This window comes from Halictus rubicundus, chromosome 15 (assembly GCF_050948215.1).
Source record: "Halictus rubicundus isolate RS-2024b chromosome 15, iyHalRubi1_principal, whole genome shotgun sequence".
Classification (NCBI taxonomy): domain Eukaryota; kingdom Metazoa; phylum Arthropoda; class Insecta; order Hymenoptera; family Halictidae; genus Halictus; species Halictus rubicundus.
In genome coordinates, this window is record NC_135163.1 from 4,498,285 (window position 1) to 4,516,292 (window position 18,008).

The 18,008-nt window shown below is 36.3% G+C and overlaps 5 protein-coding genes across 10 annotated transcripts; 1 reads left to right on the top strand and 4 right to left on the bottom strand.

Moving 5' to 3' along the window:
• Nucleotides 1-27: 27 nt before the first annotated feature.
• Nucleotides 28-3,451, bottom strand: LOC143361627 (transmembrane protein 256 homolog). Of its 3 annotated transcripts, none has more exons than XM_076801192.1 (4): nucleotides 3,360-3,451; nucleotides 644-791; nucleotides 360-478; nucleotides 28-271 (listed from the first exon to the last, which is right to left on the bottom strand). In XM_076801192.1, the coding sequence occupies exons 1-4, from the start codon at nucleotides 3,360-3,362 to the stop codon at nucleotides 128-130; spliced, it is 414 nt and encodes a 137-aa protein (XP_076657307.1). In that variant the 5' UTR covers nucleotides 3,363-3,451; the 3' UTR covers nucleotides 28-127. The 3 variants fall into 3 exon arrangements, with proteins under 3 accessions (XP_076657307.1, XP_076657305.1, XP_076657306.1); XM_076801190.1 differs by lacking the exon at nucleotides 3,360-3,451 and adding an exon at nucleotides 3,087-3,318; XM_076801191.1 differs by lacking the exon at nucleotides 3,360-3,451 and adding an exon at nucleotides 1,273-1,341.
• Nucleotides 3,452-3,599: 148 nt separating this feature from the next.
• Rps29 (ribosomal protein S29) lies at nucleotides 3,600-4,541 on the bottom strand. Its single transcript, XM_076801506.1, has 3 exons — nucleotides 4,381-4,541; nucleotides 3,904-4,003; nucleotides 3,600-3,794 (listed from the first exon to the last, which is right to left on the bottom strand). The coding sequence occupies exons 1-3, from the start codon at nucleotides 4,440-4,442 to the stop codon at nucleotides 3,786-3,788; spliced, it is 171 nt and encodes a 56-aa protein (XP_076657621.1). The 5' UTR covers nucleotides 4,443-4,541; the 3' UTR covers nucleotides 3,600-3,785.
• Nucleotides 4,542-5,053: 512 nt separating this feature from the next.
• Ttll15 (tubulin tyrosine ligase-like 15) lies at nucleotides 5,054-7,097 on the top strand. The gene is made up of 4 exons (XM_076800548.1): nucleotides 5,054-5,170; nucleotides 5,275-6,455; nucleotides 6,526-6,730; nucleotides 6,799-7,097. Exons 1-4 carry the CDS (start codon nucleotides 5,129-5,131, stop codon nucleotides 6,895-6,897), a joined length of 1,527 nt encoding a protein of 508 aa, XP_076656663.1. The 5' UTR covers nucleotides 5,054-5,128; the 3' UTR covers nucleotides 6,898-7,097.
• Nucleotides 7,098-7,143: 46 nt separating this feature from the next.
• On the bottom strand, nucleotides 7,144-7,677 carry LOC143361282 (tRNA-specific adenosine deaminase 2). The gene has a single exon (XM_076800553.1). It carries the CDS (start codon nucleotides 7,675-7,677, stop codon nucleotides 7,147-7,149), a length of 531 nt encoding a protein of 176 aa, XP_076656668.1. The 3' UTR covers nucleotides 7,144-7,146.
• A 129-nt stretch (nucleotides 7,678-7,806) lies between these two features.
• On the bottom strand, nucleotides 7,807-9,788 carry Smug (Single-strand-selective monofunctional uracil-DNA glycosylase). 4 transcript variants are annotated; one of them, XM_076800552.1, is made up of 4 exons: nucleotides 9,611-9,788; nucleotides 8,514-9,046; nucleotides 8,016-8,165; nucleotides 7,807-7,945 (listed from the first exon to the last, which is right to left on the bottom strand). In XM_076800552.1, the coding sequence occupies exons 1-4, from the start codon at nucleotides 9,615-9,617 to the stop codon at nucleotides 7,835-7,837; spliced, it is 801 nt and encodes a 266-aa protein (XP_076656667.1). In that variant the 5' UTR covers nucleotides 9,618-9,788; the 3' UTR covers nucleotides 7,807-7,834. The 4 variants fall into 4 exon arrangements, with proteins under 4 accessions (XP_076656667.1, XP_076656666.1, XP_076656665.1 ...); XM_076800551.1 differs by lacking the exon at nucleotides 9,611-9,788 and adding an exon at nucleotides 9,231-9,362; XM_076800550.1 differs by lacking the exon at nucleotides 9,611-9,788 and adding an exon at nucleotides 9,231-9,357 and having other exon boundaries at nucleotides 8,514-9,123.
• Nucleotides 9,789-18,008: the final 8,220 nt, after the last annotated feature.

Consider the following 18,008-nt stretch of genomic DNA (forward strand, 5'->3'; position numbering starts at 1 on the left):
CATATATCGTAAGTAAAGTACACCATATTATTAAGAAGCATTTCATATTACGAAATAATTATTTCAAAAGTACATTAACAGAGATATACACAAATTTGTGCATATTTTCATTAACCATATTTCTTACTTAAAGACACATGCTTAACCATGCTACGATTAAGCATATACCTCCTGCTGGCGTATATTTCCTGTACGTCCCATCGCCGGTAAAGGCATAATAATAGCATGTACCCGAAAACAGTACTATGCCCGATATAAAAAATACCGCACTCTAAAAGTAATACAAAAAGCATCAGTAAAATAATGACAATAAATATTCGTAAAAATTACGTTGTATATTACATTGATATTAAACTTACTAAAAATGGTCTTCTACAGAAAGGTAAGCCTAACATTGCTAATGAGTGAATAAAATGGTAACGGTTAGCTGTTTCGAACACTTGTCTTAGACCAACATCATCGACATCTGAATATTTTCCTGCAATTATAAAAAAATGCATATTATTAATTGAATAAAAATAAAATTTGTTTATAATATACAAACGGTACGCGGATATAAACTATTGAAAAATGGCTCTGAAACTGTAAATGTAGAATTTTTTTAAATGGTACGAAAATCATAAAGAAAATATTCTTTTCTTACTGTGAGAGCCATAAGCACCCAGCCCCACTGCTGCTGCTCCACTCAAAGCAGCTATTTTTACATAAGGTCCTGTATTTGCGGCTAATTTCCACAGAGGTTCCATCCTGATCTCTACTTTCTGTGGTGCAGGTATGACACTATTTACTACCTGTAAATGTAATATTTATTTTTCATCTAAATGTGTATATTATGCTTGTAATATAGAAGGTAAGTTTTTATCTAAATATTTAATGAAAATATTAATTTCCCAACAATAGAATATGTACTATTCTCAAAAAATATTAATATTAATGAACTATTTTAATACATGTATACAACTGTTCAATATTAATTTAATTGTGCAGTTTAGTATACGAGTTTCATATGCTGAATAATCCAATTATGGATAAAAAAATAGAACCACAAATGAAGAAACCCAAAAAGCGAAAGGCAACAGGAGAGGGTGATATAAATAATATAAGAATATTGTAAAATCCATAATAAATACTACAGAAAACAATGAAGAAAAAATATTAAAATATCACGCGAAAATGATAGTGAATGTACGAAAATTATCTCATCTACCAAAACAAATAATAACTTAAAAAGTACAATATGGAAGAAAAATAAACGATTAATTTTCAGTCTACCGGCCATAAAAGTTTACAAGCTCCATATCCTAACCCACGCATCCTTTCGTACATCCATGCACCCACTCATACAGAAAGTGCAACAATAGATTTATGATTCAAATAGCTAAGTATATAAATATAGTTACACGAACACCAATTTTTATTATAAGAACGAAGAAATGGCAGTGGAGAAAAGAATTAGCAGACTCCTATTATCCTAACAATCCACCCAGTAAGCAAATTTCCGCCATATTGGCGCAAGATTGGCGCCATAAGACCGCATCCGTTGGTACCAACTCCATATCCCGTCGCACTGTGGGTCGGAACGCGGAGAAACGCCGATAAAATTATTTTTGAAGCTACCTATAAATTTAAATTAATAAATATGATGCAACTGTATAGATTTTGATGTGCTGAATTCGAATTAATGATCAAATTTTGTTTCATTCGAAACCCATAAAAGTCATAAGCTTTTTTATAAACGGTAATCTCGAATTTGATCAGATATATTGTTATTAGTATTATGATATACTAAAATCTATATAATTTACTTGATTTTAATCGCTTTCGTACCATATCCCTTAGTCATCATCATATCCCTTATCCCTTTTCATTGTCATCACCTTTATGGATGGATAAATTATCTTCTGCTTTCAATAGCTGAAGCACTTCTTCAGGCAATTCTGTCACTGGTTTTTGTGGTATGTGTTGATGTGAAATTACTGGATCGGATGTTGTAACAGTCTGTGGAATAAATCACGGTTGATATGGTACCTGGAATGTTTCTGAGTATGTTCTCTTCTAAACTTATATATTTATTTTCAGCTTCCATAGATTCTTCGGAAAGTTGCCCCATAAGAAAAATCATAGCTTTTAAAATCTTCTTGTATTTTGCGTTTACTAGTTTCTAATAACTAATCTAGTGCTGTAGTGTACAGAGCTACAGCTAGCTGCAGCTGTTCACACATCTACCATGATTTTTGTCCGCGTTTTTCGCGTTTCAACCCACAGTACATTGAGCCAAGCGACCAACACCAGTGTGTCGGTGAGACAATACTAATCCAATAACAAAACTTTTTGGTTTTAATTATTCTGTTATGAAATTTATACCAACATTTTTCTGATTAAAACGATATGACACCTAGTATCATGTTGTATTCAAGTCAAGCTTCGATGGCTTTGTGGGGTGTACCCAGCAGTAGTGGAGATAAGTTTTCTACACTCATTGTGTAGGAGATTGTCGTAATCACTGTGATGCTACTGTTTTTCAGTTCTCCATAACTGTTTCATGAACCAAAACCGATATTATAACTGTTTCCAATTATACTCCACTGTACAATACCATCAAGTACCTAATCTTTCTACAATTAAGTAATACGGTAGTGACTCAGCCCTACCCTTCTACCATTGAATGCCTTCAATTTAACGAAGTCATGTTAGTGTCAGTGGACAAGGATAGAGCATAAATACAATGAAAAGAAAGAGAAAGAAGGTGTCCCATTAAGGAAAATTTAATTTCTTCAATACGACCGTCTACTTTAGCCAACAGCCACCAGACGAATACATTTCCTTATGTGTTTATCAGAGTTCTATCAATAAAATAATCATTTTCGCAAGTGTACCACACTTGCATTCGGCAGTTAATAAACAATACAACGCGCAGGCGAGCACTGTACTGAAGAGGTTAACTGCCGGCTACGAACTAATGTAAATATAACTTTGCATCAATGTAATTTCTCTATTCAATAGCGGTACATCGTATGTATGCATTTTACTTTTAAACGAGAAATTCTTTTTTATATATTCTTCAATTTCGACAAATAAATACTTACATGTCCTGCCGTATTATAAACAAAACCCGCTGTGCCAGCAATTGGCAAGTATAATGTTTTACCTAATCCAGTAAGATAATCCATCTTTTTAAACGAACTTAAGGAAATAGATATGTACTACAGTAGAACGACCTAAACTTGGACGAAAATACGGAGGTCAATTAAAAAAGCACGATTATTTGTCGTTATGGTAACCATAAGTGCAGTGTTGACAGAACAAAACTTGCCTCCCACTCTATATATATATCTTATCCTGTCTACGATGCTACTCACCATAAAGTCAATCCGCAAAGAAACGATAGCAAGTTTCTCCGTAGCAGTAGCGCTCGTAGCGCTTCCACGGTGAAAATAACGCGCGCAAATATGAAAGCCAGTAAAGCTTGCGCCGGCCAACAAATGACTTTAATTTCGCATGTAAAAAAAGTATTTAATTTCTCCTCAGAATTGACAGTAAAAAATTTAAGATTTGCTTCGTTTTATTTTATAATCGTGAGAGAAATGAACAGTGCGTAATTATAAGGGATGTAATATAAATAAAATTATATTTTCTTTGTATTCATAATTTAAATACAATACAAATTTGTTGTTTTCCAGTTCACATAGTTAATGCAGATGTATTGTAAAACTTGACATTTTTTGATGGTACTAAAGATGTTTGCATTTCTTTCGGGGCATTTTGGATGCTATATTATTTGTTCATTAATCCAGCTGCAAATATAAAATGTATTATATTAAATATGATACTTATGATGAAGTTTTCAACATGTTAACATAATAATGAGCATTTAAAAATGGAAAGCATAATATGGTACTGTACCTTTTTGAAGCCAATGTCAGCTGCATATTCTCTGAAGCACTGTCTGCAAATATTCAAACCATATTTGCGGATCAATCCATGCCTATTGGCGCAAGCACGACTGTAAAGTGAATTATTTTATTTTAATAGTATTCGTAATGGAAGGTATTGAAAAATACGCAAAACATCAGTAACATCTATAGTAATGTCCACAATAACACAATTTTTAGGTTATGATTAACAATGCATAGAACTCATTTTATATTTATAAAATGAACTAACGAACACGTAAGTCCATTTTGATACACTAACTAAATAATCATTTTTGTTTTTATAATTGCTCAAATAAATCTATCAACAATTATATAGAGAAATATAATGACAAATAAATGTAAACGATGTCGACACGCGGTCATATATATCCGTATAAATTACTGATATAAACTACAATTACAATTACAATTATTATACAATAATATAAATCATGATAGTACTTACCAGGATCTAGACCCCTGACCATATTTTCGCGGATGCGAGTACCAAATATTTTGAAAACCCATTTCTTCGTCAAGAAGATCCTTGCTGTATCAAGTCAACGGCATAAAAGACAGGAAACGCCATTATCGCGAACCACGATGTTTGCGCAATGGGGCGCTGTATGTGATTTCCGTTCAAATTTGAATTTTTTTCGGTACGAACGCATTTTATTGATATATAATTTTTCATATATAATATCACATTGTTTTATTCAAATTTATTAGTTGGCATTAGACAATGTGAACAAATGTCCTAATGTAGAATTCGTGTAAATTTATATAAACCTAAAAAATTGACAATAGAGTTTAGGTTGTTCTTAACAATTAAGCAACAAATTGCATATGTAAATTATTGCAAATATAGATATTTTCAATTCATTTACAAAAATGGGAAAAAAGCAAATATGCCAACACAATAAAGTATTGTCAAAGCAGTATTATATAAAAGGGTTGTGTTAATAAATATCCATAGTTGTACAATAATTGTTTACGATTTGTTTACTAGAAATGTAAAAAAATGAGGGCACAGTAAACGATCTATGAATACGAACCGGTTTTCACGTATGCATGTCCCACTTGAGAGACAAACGACATAGCGGGGGTAATTGCAACGGTACTTTCGTCGGCTACGACTTAGCGTTTTAAACAGAAATACCTCACACTCAGTCGCAAGTGCATCGACAAATGATACTAGAATCATATGTTTTATCATGTCCGACAAGAAGAAACAGGAAGAAAAGGATGAGACTGAGGTTCGTAGTATATACAATCGGTGTATAATAAATATCTATTTTGACGAAAAATATTTATTTATTTAAAAAAAAAAGTGTATTAACCAATTTCTTTGAACTTGCAGGATTCCGATCGCAAGGTCTGCGTTCAATTTATGAGTTTAAAAGTGAAAACGCTTTTAAAAATTTTTCTATATTCCATAGTAGGTCCGATAATTTTATACTGTCTCTTTTTTGCCTATTTATATTATCAAGAAAATTTAATAAAAGCACACACGAAAATAATCAAAGTAGAAGAAAAGAGACCAACGTACAGGATATATGCAAGAAGTAATGATACCGGATACTTAAGGCATGTATTCGCTGTGCTGAACCGATTGGGTTTTCAACGAACCAACGATTCAAATTGGGACTTATTATGGGCTCATGATTATCCATTCAGAGTCCTATCATCTAACTTAAGTAAATTACAAGATCATCAACGAGTTAATCATTTTCCCGGTTGTGGATATATTACAAACAAGGTAGATTTGTCAACAACTGAAGGACAGTACATACTTCCGGCGTTCAAACTGCCGGAACAACGGAATGAGTTCTTGAAATACGCTGATAAGTATCCTGAAAAGACATTTGTGGAGAAATCCAATGATCATCGGGGTATTAGAGTAAAAAATACGAGCGAAATAAACCTAACAGTAAGTGGTTCGTTTGTGCAAGAATTTATACAACGACCATTTCTTGTTGATGGTTATAAATTTGATATTGGAGTGTATACTGTGATCACTTCAATTGATCCCCTTAGAGTATACGTATACAAAGGTGATGTATTATTTCGATTCTGTCCCATCAAATACTATCCGTTTGATCCAGAGGTTTTAGACAAGTATGTAGTTGGAGATGACTACTTGCCAATATGGAATGTTCCTTCCCTAAAGCATTATTACGATAAATTAGGGTTTTCAATGAAAGATTCGTTCGATGCTTATGTGAGATCACAGGGAAGTGATTCGCAGAAAGTGTGGAATGCTGTATATGAAGCAATAAGAGAAATAACTTTGGCAAAGGAAGGATACATGAAAGAAGCTATGAAACGTTATGGAAGCAGAAGAAATTTCTTTGAATTAGTTCGGTTCGATTTTGCTCTGGATGAGAATCTGAATGTATACACCATGGAAGCTAATATGTCTCCAAATCTATCCTCTGCGCATTACCCGCCAAATCAATTGCTTTATGAACAAGTTCTATATAACTTGTTTGCTCTAGTCGGCATTGGGCAAAGAATTAGGAAAGATTCCTTGAAAATAAGGTAGTGATTAGAATAAATGTGATACAAAGTTAATTGTAAAGTGATTAATAAATTTACCTCACTTTTTTAGAAGCCAGCCAGAGAATGAAATGATGGTGGCTGATAAGAATTTAGTGGTTCTGCCAGAACTCTGTGCAAAGTGTAATGATTGTTTCCATGTAGAATGTCAGCTTTGTAAACCATGTTTCACGACTGAAACTAAACTCGTCTTATCCCAAAGTTATAACGAACAGCAGAATAAAATGGACTTTCAAAGAGTTTTTCCACCACCAATAGTAAGTTGTCTTCAGAGGAATACTATCATAATTTATCTTTTTTCTTTACAAACAATGATTATTTTTAGACGGAAGATATGGTGCTAAAAGATTATACACTAAGAAATCAATTATTAGTCAGATGGTACCAAGGAAAATGTGAAATAGACCACTCATGGTGTTCATAAATACTTTTAAGCAAAACTAATTTTATAACAGTTTATTATAAAAATGCTTTTAGATATTTATAAATGAGTACAAAAAGTTAATAATAACGATACATTTTTTTTATACTTACTGCACATAATATTCTAATTTTTTAAAAAACTTATTTTTGTATTTATGTATTGTATCGTTCACACTGTGTCAAAATAAAAATTACAATCCACATTTTTATTAATTAAAATTTTATAAAAAAAAGTTAGAATCATTTAAAATCATATATACTCTAAATTGTCACACTTTTTTGTTTTGCGACCTTTCTTTACTTTTGGTTTAGGTGTATTTGGGTTTGTACCTTTGTAAAACTCTTTTAGCAAAGCCATTGCTATATCACTCTTAACGCCACCCATTATTTTTGTTTCTGAATTATAAATGTTTGGTACGCTAAAAACGCTGAAGCATCCACCAAAACGGTCGTTTGCGCAGCCATATACAATATTACGTACACGCAGTTGATACAATGCTGAAGTACACATAATGCATGGTTCTACAGTGACTATAACGTCAACATTAGTGAAAACATTTTTGTAGTTCAAACTTTTATTTTTACAGAATTCTAATGCCTGATCTATACAGTTTATCTCAGCATGTCTAGTTGCATTATGTGTTTCATTAACAGCATTGTTACCTATAGCAATAACTTCATTATTGTATACAAACAAACATCCAACAGGAACTTCTCCTGCTTTCAATGAATCATTCGCCTTTTGCAATGCAACATCCATCCAACCTAATATGTCCATCATGTTACTTTATGTTGTAGTATTTATAAATTAATGAAATTTTTTTTTTTAGATATTAGATAAATTGAACACTCACATAAATACTTATAATATATTACTAACGAGAAAACAAACAAAGGTTCTTACATACAAGCCACAGTTCAATCATCAATAAATATACTTAACTCGTAAAGCATTCAAGTAATCCAAACTCAGATAATTTTTTGGTTGCTTTTTCACTCCAATTTTTATTATTTGCAGCTCTTGGACTTGGATGAGGTAAACATAGAACCTAAAAATAATTGGAACCATTATCTATTTTGATAATAAAAACAATGAGTATTTTTAGTATTTATGTTTACCTTGGTAGGTAGTTTATGAGATTGTACTACAAGCTGCGAACGTTTTTCTGCATATATACCAATGCCAATAAGAATTTCTACTTTTAGTAGTCGAATTATATCGGCCAGAACTTTATCACAAACAGAATGCACCTTGCCTATTTCAGCTCCCTACAAATATAAATATTTAACGAACATCCTCATAATATTTAACAAATATATTCAGTGCCTTTTCATTCGATTGGTCATAACTTTACTTTAAATTATACTTTCTTCCTGTTCCTGGTACCGTATTAAAGTGCTAATTTTCAGCTTCAAAAATACTCTCTTGCATGCAATTGATATCTCTTTGTCTTAAAAAGTTAGGTGAAATACAAATCTTCCAACTGGATAGAAAAATGTACTACAAAATGATGGTGAATACGTCGAAACATAATTTTGTATACTTCTGTTATGAATAAAAGCTACAAAAAGGCACCGAATTTATTTACACATCTAATATATTAAAAGTAATATTACCTTTATTTCTGATGGTGTGATGTTGCGCCCTTTCTTATCCATGAATGCAATAGGGCAATAATTATGTATATATGCATGTTCAAAGAAGTTTTCTGGACTTCCACATAATTCTTTAAAAAGTCCCCATAATCTCTTTCCACTGACCTCGCTACGCGTACATTGAAATCCAGTCACTTTTCTATCTGGCTGTTCTTTGGCAGGTTTTCCAACTGGTCCACAAATCTTTAACCAATCACGAACCATATTTATTTCCCCAAATGGAACACCGGTTTGAGACATGCCCCATGGACCAGGATTCATTCCAAGAAATAGGATTTTTTTTGTTGTAGAGCAATATTTTTTGACATACATAGAATGTATATTAAAAGCATATTCAAGAGGACTATAAACATATTCTATGGGAAGACGAAACGTAAATTTTCCTAACTCGATAGTCAAGTTACGTTCCAATGATAATAATTCTTCAGAAATATCCACAAGTGTTGTATCAGTTGCATTTGCAACACAATGCTCTGTATCTTTGTCATCTTCTTCTGAAATTTTTATTCTCTTAGTATTAACGTCTAGAGATTCATCCCGTCTTGTTTTAGTTTTTCTTGATTTTGACATTCTGGTTAAGTATGTTTATTTGTTGAATAATTAATGATTATTCTCTTGTAATGCCACTATAATGTCGTGTTATTATTCATATATAATTCTATGTTTATAAATACATACGTGAAAGCAAATACATATTCCTTTTTCAAGCACGTTTCAAAGATATAATATAAATATATTTATGCATTAACACATTTTTAAAGGCTAGAAAGCACTCTTTAACAGTTAGTACTACATACACTTATCCAGATCAAATATGATACTTACAATGAAAAAATTCGTATGAACTATGTGTATGTTTGACTACTATTTCAAATCAAACGTACATGTTCCCACGTTCACAAAAATCAGCCATAGATTTTTCAGTTAGACTAGAGATAAAGCAAGAGAGTGCCGAATAGATAAAATAGCACTCGAAATAGATAAGAATGAAAAGAAATATCTGTACGGACTTCTGTTCTTTAAAAAAATGCACAATCATCAAATAATAATATACGTACCGATCATGATTATTTCTTTATTTTAAATTACGTGCATATAGAGAGGAAATGAGATTGCTCATGCCCGGGGTTTTAGTATTCCCATCTTTTCCTACATTAACTTTTTTTTTACTGTATTGGTTTTAGGCCAAATTTATAATAACAAATATATAATATTTGATGATTTCAGAAACTATGTTAACTTTAGCACGGAACATAACCCATTTCGTTTACGTGGTCTGTAACACCGACGAGATCTCGGTGTCTGTAGTTCCAGAGAGGAATTCCTCTCTGGTAGTTGCGTGAACCACGCGAACGTAGGTGTGGGAAAATTGAATGTAAAATGTAATGTTTATCCGGGTAGAACAGTTTAGAATAGGTAAGGAAATAACGAGAGAAAAAGAGAGTTCCCACGGAGATCCTTGACGAAATTCTAGTTGGCGAGACTAATCAATTTCGTGAAGAGGGGTCACCCTACGAATCAACGCTCAGCTGAAAGATTCTAATTTTCCTATTGACTAAGTGGAAAGAAATACGGGAATGAAGAAGCTGGAAGAAGATTAGAACTCCAGGACGAGTCAAATTTTATTATGGAATCATAGAGCACATATCTCAGAGCTCAGTCGATAAAGTCTATATATCTTCGTCGAAAGTATATTTCTTCACACGTCTTCCACGAGAACCAGCCAAAATCCCTAAATACCACCACACGGCTACGTAACAATTTCCTCTCTGATAACAGCGGGGTGCTGTCTGTGTGTTCAGTCAGTGATAAAATTGTTTTCTGCAGAAGCGTACGTCGGTCGAAACAGGGCCCTTCGCCACAAACTGCATCGCGTATGATAGAGATCTACGTTGCCGATACCGGCCGGAAATCACCACCAGATCTGTACAGCTATCTGGTGTCGATTCGGTGTAAGTACGGTCACGCGGAGAAGAGGCTCCCCACTCTCAATCCTTTGGCAGTCACCAAAGCGCGGGCTAAGGTTCAAGTTGCATTTTAGATGCGAACGAATGCACATCGTTTTCGGTTTGTGGTCATGAGCTGCGTTTCGTGAAACCTCAAGTATCTATCACGGAGATTAGATCCAGTTGTGCCGGTTGTGATCTCCATCGGTGGTGGACTCCGCGATCGCGACTCGGGTAAGTTGTCAGAAATAACTTGCGCAAAATTCCATCGTTCGTCGACACAGTGACACTTGACAGGTGCATTGACATCCGGTCCGAGTCGACGTATCATTATCGGCAATGTCTCGTCCGTATTCCCGTTGTGACAATCGATGATATTTCGATGGATTTCCGGCGTCATCGGCTGCGTAATATCGACATGCTTTCGGCGAACTCGCTGCCCCGTTAAATTGCACGTGGAATTGAAGCACGGAAGTGAAGTACATCCGGCATTATGTGATTGCACAAAGGAGGGCGAATCATGTAATTCGTATTAACGTTCGCTTTCCTCGGAGACAACGGAAATTAGTCCAATGACACGCGGTCGAGAGCATCATCGAGCGACTTGCAACGCATGTCAACGTGCTTTTCACCGCCAAAATCGTTCCCTCTCGCGTATTTCGTCAATGTTTCGTTTGGCCTCGTAGTCAACTCACATGATCAGTATACTTTCTGTCGCAATATTATGTTTACTGTTAACGTAATTTTTCTTTATTTACATTCGAAAGATCATACTTTTTCCAAGTGTTCAGCAATGGCAATTTTCAATTTATACAGATTGCAATTTCATTTTGTACAATTTTTCCCACCTCTAAAATATCATTTTTCGAAATTCTTCGGTATATGTACACAACGTGTCTCTGTGTTAGTTGTTCATGCCCGTAACACTAGACCTACCACTACCGGTCAAATGGTCGGTTTTGGGTTATTTATTTCACAATTATCGATATCATAAAGTTGATTTCGATAAATTGTGGATTGATTCAAATTTAAATTGATAAATCAATTCAATTTTATTATTTCCACAAGACAACACGTCCCAGCCGTTTTTAATGCCCGTTGGGTTTAGTATTAGCCCTTCAGGAATGGCGTCTGATTGTCAGTTTGACGTTGCACAACGTTGCACGTATCATCATAATCTGCGAATTATAGCGATAGACTATCTGCGATAGACTCGTCGACATCTCTCATAACTAGACTGCGAATGTTTATGCAATTTTGAATTTTTCTAGGCAAATTTCAAGAAAGTGTCAGTGTCAGTAGTCTTTGTAGTTCTGAAATTTCTATTCTAGCATTTTTTGAAAATTTTCAGAAACTATAAATACATTAAGTTCTCTGCTCACAACTATCTCGAAATTTCAAAACGTAAGTAAGAACGGATGATAGCTTGACCACGTGTGATCAATTCTGGAATATTTTTCAGAGCTGGTGTAAGGGACCCAATTACTGTGGGAGTGTCACGTACTTTTTAAAGCATAATGTATATTTAAGAAGAAATATTGTATAACAGCATGTATAGATTAACTGATTTTAATGCGAAAAATTCAATACCTAAGTATAACTAATACAGGCACAGTAATTGGACCCCTTACCCTAGTATTACGCGCAGATATCATATCCCAGAAGGGTGAATAAAACAGTTAGTGAGAAGGTAAAAAATGAGGGTCACGGTAATTACTAGACTGCGGATGTTTATGCAATTTCCAATTTTTATCGACAAATTTTCAGATAGCGGAATGAAATGAAATCCTATTTTTAATGGGAACAGCCTTTGTACAATAGATCTTCAATAATATTGAATTCCCTCAAATTTTATAATACAGCATTTTTTGAAAATTTCCATAAGCCGTAAATGCATAAAGATCCGCAGTCTAGTAATTACCATTGTAATATCCGGCGTAAGATTAATCGGAGGTCGCGCACGTGCGTCTGCCATCGGGATAAACAGGAATTTCGTTTCGCAAGAGAACGAGGAATCTTTGGGAAACTGGCCACGCGGGTACACCGTCGGGGCTCCCCTAATAACCGGTGCATATATTTAATTATCCAGGAAAACATTGGACATTCCGCGGAATATTATCGTCGTTATAACATGTGATAAATTCAGGCTGGCTCCGGGCAGCCCGGCTCGGCCCGGGTTCGCTGGATCGCGAAAGTCACGTATCCGCCGTTAGCTCGCCTCCTACACGTACACGCAGACGCTCGTTAAAAAGGATTAATATAAACGATTACGTTATCAACGGGCCGGGGTGTGAAAGGTATTACAGCGACGCGGCCCAGGCAACACAATGTCGTCGAGAAGTTCGCGCAGCTTTATCCGGTCGCGTTATCTTGCCTCGGCCAAATTGTTTTAGCGACGAAAAGTTCGCCGGAAGTTCACCCGAACGAGGGGGCGGGAGGGTGACAGGGAACGACCGCGTTAACTGCTCGCGAAGCGAGGCAGGTTTCACAAGACTCGGCCGCATTAATAGTACACAAACCTGCGACGAGGGGGAGGCGGGGGAGGAGGATTCGAAAGTTTTCTTAGCCGGTGGATGCGTCGAAAAATTAGTAGGTCGACGAGAACACGGCGCGCGTCTCTTCCGGTTTCCGTTTAACGCGAGAACTCGCGGATCAACCTGTGATCCGTTGTGTCCGCGATGCATCCCAATTCCCCCCTCCCCGCGCCCGAGCTTTCTGCACCTGTTGTACACAGGAGTTATAAAAGATCTTTTTTAGTACAGGAAATATACCGATATAAAATAGTCATGGTCTCCGGTTCGATATTGTAGAGAATGTTTGAGGAAGTTGTGCAAAAACATTATATAAAAGCTTGCCACATCGGATGATCGAGGTAACACGAAATAAAGAGGGATCGTTTTGTTTTTTCCGTTTAAAATGGTAGTATCTTGTAATTTTGTAAAATGTATGGAAATTAATTGAAGACGTTTTATATTATACATGACGCTATTTAGCTGTGCGTCACAAATTCCTTTTCTCGGGTCATTGCCACCGGTGTTTTATAACTTTGTCCAACAGTGTGCGTCATTTTACCCGTTTCGATGTGCTTGAAGTTACCGAGATGTTTGCAGAAAATTTGTATAAGCGAACAAAATTCCTCTAATTCCTGCAAGTGTGCGTGTGCGACATAGACGCAGGCATAGTCGGCCGCGTCCGTTATCAACGGACAAGTGGCTTCGCCTCTTCGCCGCAAATTTTAACCCACACCAAACCAGCGCAGTGTTCGTTTAAGAACCATGCCGCCGTAAGCTATGCTTGCGTCTGTATCACAGGCGCAACGCCTATTGGGCAGAATTCATGTACTAATATAAGAAAGCTTTCTGCGAACATCTCGGGAGCTTGTAATTTCCATCATAAACGTAATTCACATTCGCGTTCACCACCTCGGAACGAATAGGACGACGTATAAATAGGTACCAAACGCTTCTGGGTATTAAAGTTATTAAGAGAAGAAAGACATTTCTATTTTCGCTCCTGTCGCTTGCAGACAATTTTTATTTTGCATAAAGATTCGCAGTCCACTTACGAAGGTGCACATTTCAACTTAACATCTACGAACGGTAAAAGTAGAGCATTCACATAGTCCGAAAGCGGAGTCAGTTCAACTGTACAGGGTCATCCGTTTTTAAACGGCCATACGTCAACCAGCTATAGAGGAGCCCAAATGAAACAACTTTCACCCCTAACACTTTTTTTGATTCGGTCTTGATTTTTAGATAATTGCAAAAACCCGTCATTTGTTGCGTTCACTTAAGATTAAATATATTAGGACTGCAATTATGTATCTTGATGATTTTTCCTTTGTTTGGTTTAAAATAAATAGGGGCATCTTTTTTATTCAGTCAACTTTTTTGTATGACCTTTGGATCTTGGTTTTTTTGACATGGGGCAAGTTGTGAAAGTTGTTCCATTTGGGGTCCTCTATAGCTGGTTGACGTTTGGCCGTTTAAAAACGGATGACCCTGTATAATGGATAAATGGATAAATTATCATTCGAAATGATTTGCGTTTCGATCGCCATAGAATCGCCATAGGACCGCCATAGTCGCCATAGTTATCTTACCCGCGGGTGCGTAGAAAAATTAGTACAGTATTTGCACGATACATGTCCAAACCGCGGGTCCAGCTAGGGACAAATATCGTTCAGGAGATACCATGATCCACGCGATCTTACACTCCTCGGCGACTGGTGGGGATAGTTCTGGGACATTTATCGCCCAGGCGTTTGGGACATGTATAGAGTAAAAACATTGTAGATCGGCGTCGTCCCGCTTCCGGTTCCGGACGCGCGAGAACTCGCGTATTAACGCGTAATCCGTTGCGCCCGCGAGGAATCCGAAGCGCGAGCCGATCCGTATAATCCTTGGCAGGCGTCGACATTAAATTACCATCCGAATTGATTCGCGTTTCGATCGCCATAGAAACCGGCCGCATTACCGATGGCAATCGGCGTGATGGCGCGATTTATTTGGAAATCGTAACAATGCCGTTTTCATTAAAGGCCCGGCCGGCCGGACGGTCTCCGGCGAAAGGCGGGTTGCCTACTGTCAATGGGCCGTTGCTATACATACATGATCGCCCGCGCGCGCTATCTATGCGGGGAAATATGGTTTTCGTTACACTGCACCGCCACTGTTCGGACACTGTTCCGTGCCTGTTATCGAACGCATCGTTTCTGAACAATATAATATTGAATTGGCTTCTATAGCATTCGCGCAAAATGTATATCTGAAGTGCATGCAACGACGCCGTGAAGCCTGATACACACGCGTTGACAAGATACATCAGCCCCGTCAGGCGTCACATTGTCGTGTGCGTGTGTGTGTGTGTGTGTGTTCATCTCTGATAAATTCTGTGACTACCCGTAACATGTTCGATACGTGGTTTTTGATTATTCCTTAAAGTTGAGTATCAGGGAATTATTTAATCATCGAAGGAAACGTTGAACTCGAAAGTTTATTTATTTTAAATGGTCAAAGGATTTTGAAGTAATCAGTGATGGCGTCACTATAGCTTTCCCGTTAAAGTCGCAGAAGCAGTATAGAGATACGTTGTATAAATCGAAATATTCTTCTATTCTCTTACAGTTTCCAAGAGTTACCGTAACAGTTAATAGAATACTGTTTAACAATAAAATTTCACACCATCACCGTATAAACTTGAATGAACTAATTTTCTTTTATGTCCTACAGTTTTGCCTCGGGGTTATGCAGCTTTAACCCTTAGCACTCGAATGCGCGACTGTAAGGTGCCACTAAAAATTGCTGTGTCATTATTAAAAATATTTTTCACAGTATAACACTTAACGCTCCGGAAGTATTTCAAGTTTACTTCCCACCAGGTCCAAGCTATTTTTCATACGAAGAGAAACTGTGGACTCAACATTTTTATATCAAGTATAGGAAGGAAAATATTTATATTTTGGACCCAGTAAGATAAAAGTGGTCCGTTGAGGGTTAAATTTGTTTGTATTTAATAAATTACGAAACATTTCAGTACCGTACGAGTAAATTTCACCATTTTTGTGTGTATAACAGGGGAAAAAAAATATACGGAAGGGAAATATTCTAGGTCGGAAGAAACGTTTCGTTTTGGAGTTGAAACAGCTTCGAGTGCAAAGGGTGAATAATTCCCGAACGGAAACCGAAATTATTTTTTCACCCACCTAACATTGTCTGTCCACTGGTGAGATTTATTAAAGGTGGATGGTCCGATCGTTGCTCGCGAGAAAAAATGCAAACGATGTCGGTGTTCTCACGGCTCGGACGACGGGCGACAGTGACGGACAACGGTTAAAAGGCTCGTCGGCCACGCGGCGATTTATGCACGGCCGATTATGAACGGTGCAGTAGCATTCGTCGCGGCTTCATGTAAATCGCCTGGATTCCTGACGATTCAATTACACGTGTTTCCGGCTGTGGGCCAGCCACGCTCGCGCGCGCCTCCTTTTTTCCTTTCATTTTCCCCTTTAGCGCGCATGAATTAAAAACGCTCCTGCACTCGCGTCGCGCCGCGCCGCGCCGCGCCGCGCTCTAATCTCGTAACCGTCCTCGCACGTGTGTTTGCATGGGAAACGGGGGGCGGAAACGAGAAGCTCGTACCCAGCGATGGAAAATACGCCGTGCGAAATCGGAAGGGTTGATACACTCCGCTCTAATTTCTTCCCTTTGCCCCGGGGTTTGTCTATGAAATTACACGAGTGCGCGCCCCGTGCCTGTCACGATTCCTGAAGTGTGGCCAATTTAAGCGCGTCGGGACAAATTTCCGCGTCACTGCCGCTCGTGTTTTCGAATGTCGTTTCGAAACTCGACGAACAAGTGATTTTGCTGGCGTACCTAATCATTTTTGTAACGTGAATTAGCGGAGTACAGTCAATTCTCGATGTATGTCGCCGAGGCATGGCCAGATAAATGTCGCGGAATTATCCCCACCATAGCATGGTTGGCATATATATATACAGCTAGTATACCAGAATATACTAGAATATACTAGATTGTACCTTAACATACTCGAATATACCAGACTATACTAGAAAGTACCAGAATATACTACAATATACCACAATATACCAGAATATACTAGAATGTACTAGATTGTACTAGAATATACTCGAATATACCATAATCTACTAGAATATACCAGAATATACCAGAATATACCAGAATATACCAGAATATACTAGAATATACTAGAATACACCAGAATATACCAGAATATACTAGAATATACTAGAATACACCAGAATATATTAGATTATACTAGAATATACAAGAATATAATAGAATATACCAGAAAATATCAGACTATACTAGAAAGTACCAGAATATACTACAATATACCAGAATATACAAAAATATACTAGAATATACTCGAATATACCATAATCTACTAGAATATACCAGAATATACCAGAATATACCACAATATACCAGAATATACTAGAATGTACTAGATTGTACTAGAATATACTCGAATATACCATAATCTACTAGAATATACAAGAATATACAAGAATATACAAGAATATACTAGAATATACTAGATTGTACCCTAACATACTCGAATATACCAGACTATACCAGAAAATATCAGACTATACCAGGAAGTACCAGAATATACTACAATATACCAGAATATACAAGAATATACTAGATTATACTAGAATATACAAGAATATAATAGAATATACCAGACTATACTAGAAAATACCAGAATATACTACAATATACCACAATATACCAGAATATACTAGAATATACTAGAATATACCAGAATATACAAGGATATATTACAATATACTAGAATATACCACACTATACTTGAATATACCATAATTTTCCCGAATATACTAGAATATACTACAATATACCAGAATATACAAGAATGTACTAGAATATACTAGAATACACCAGAATATACTAGATTATACTATAGACTATACTAGATACTATATACTATAGACTACTAGACT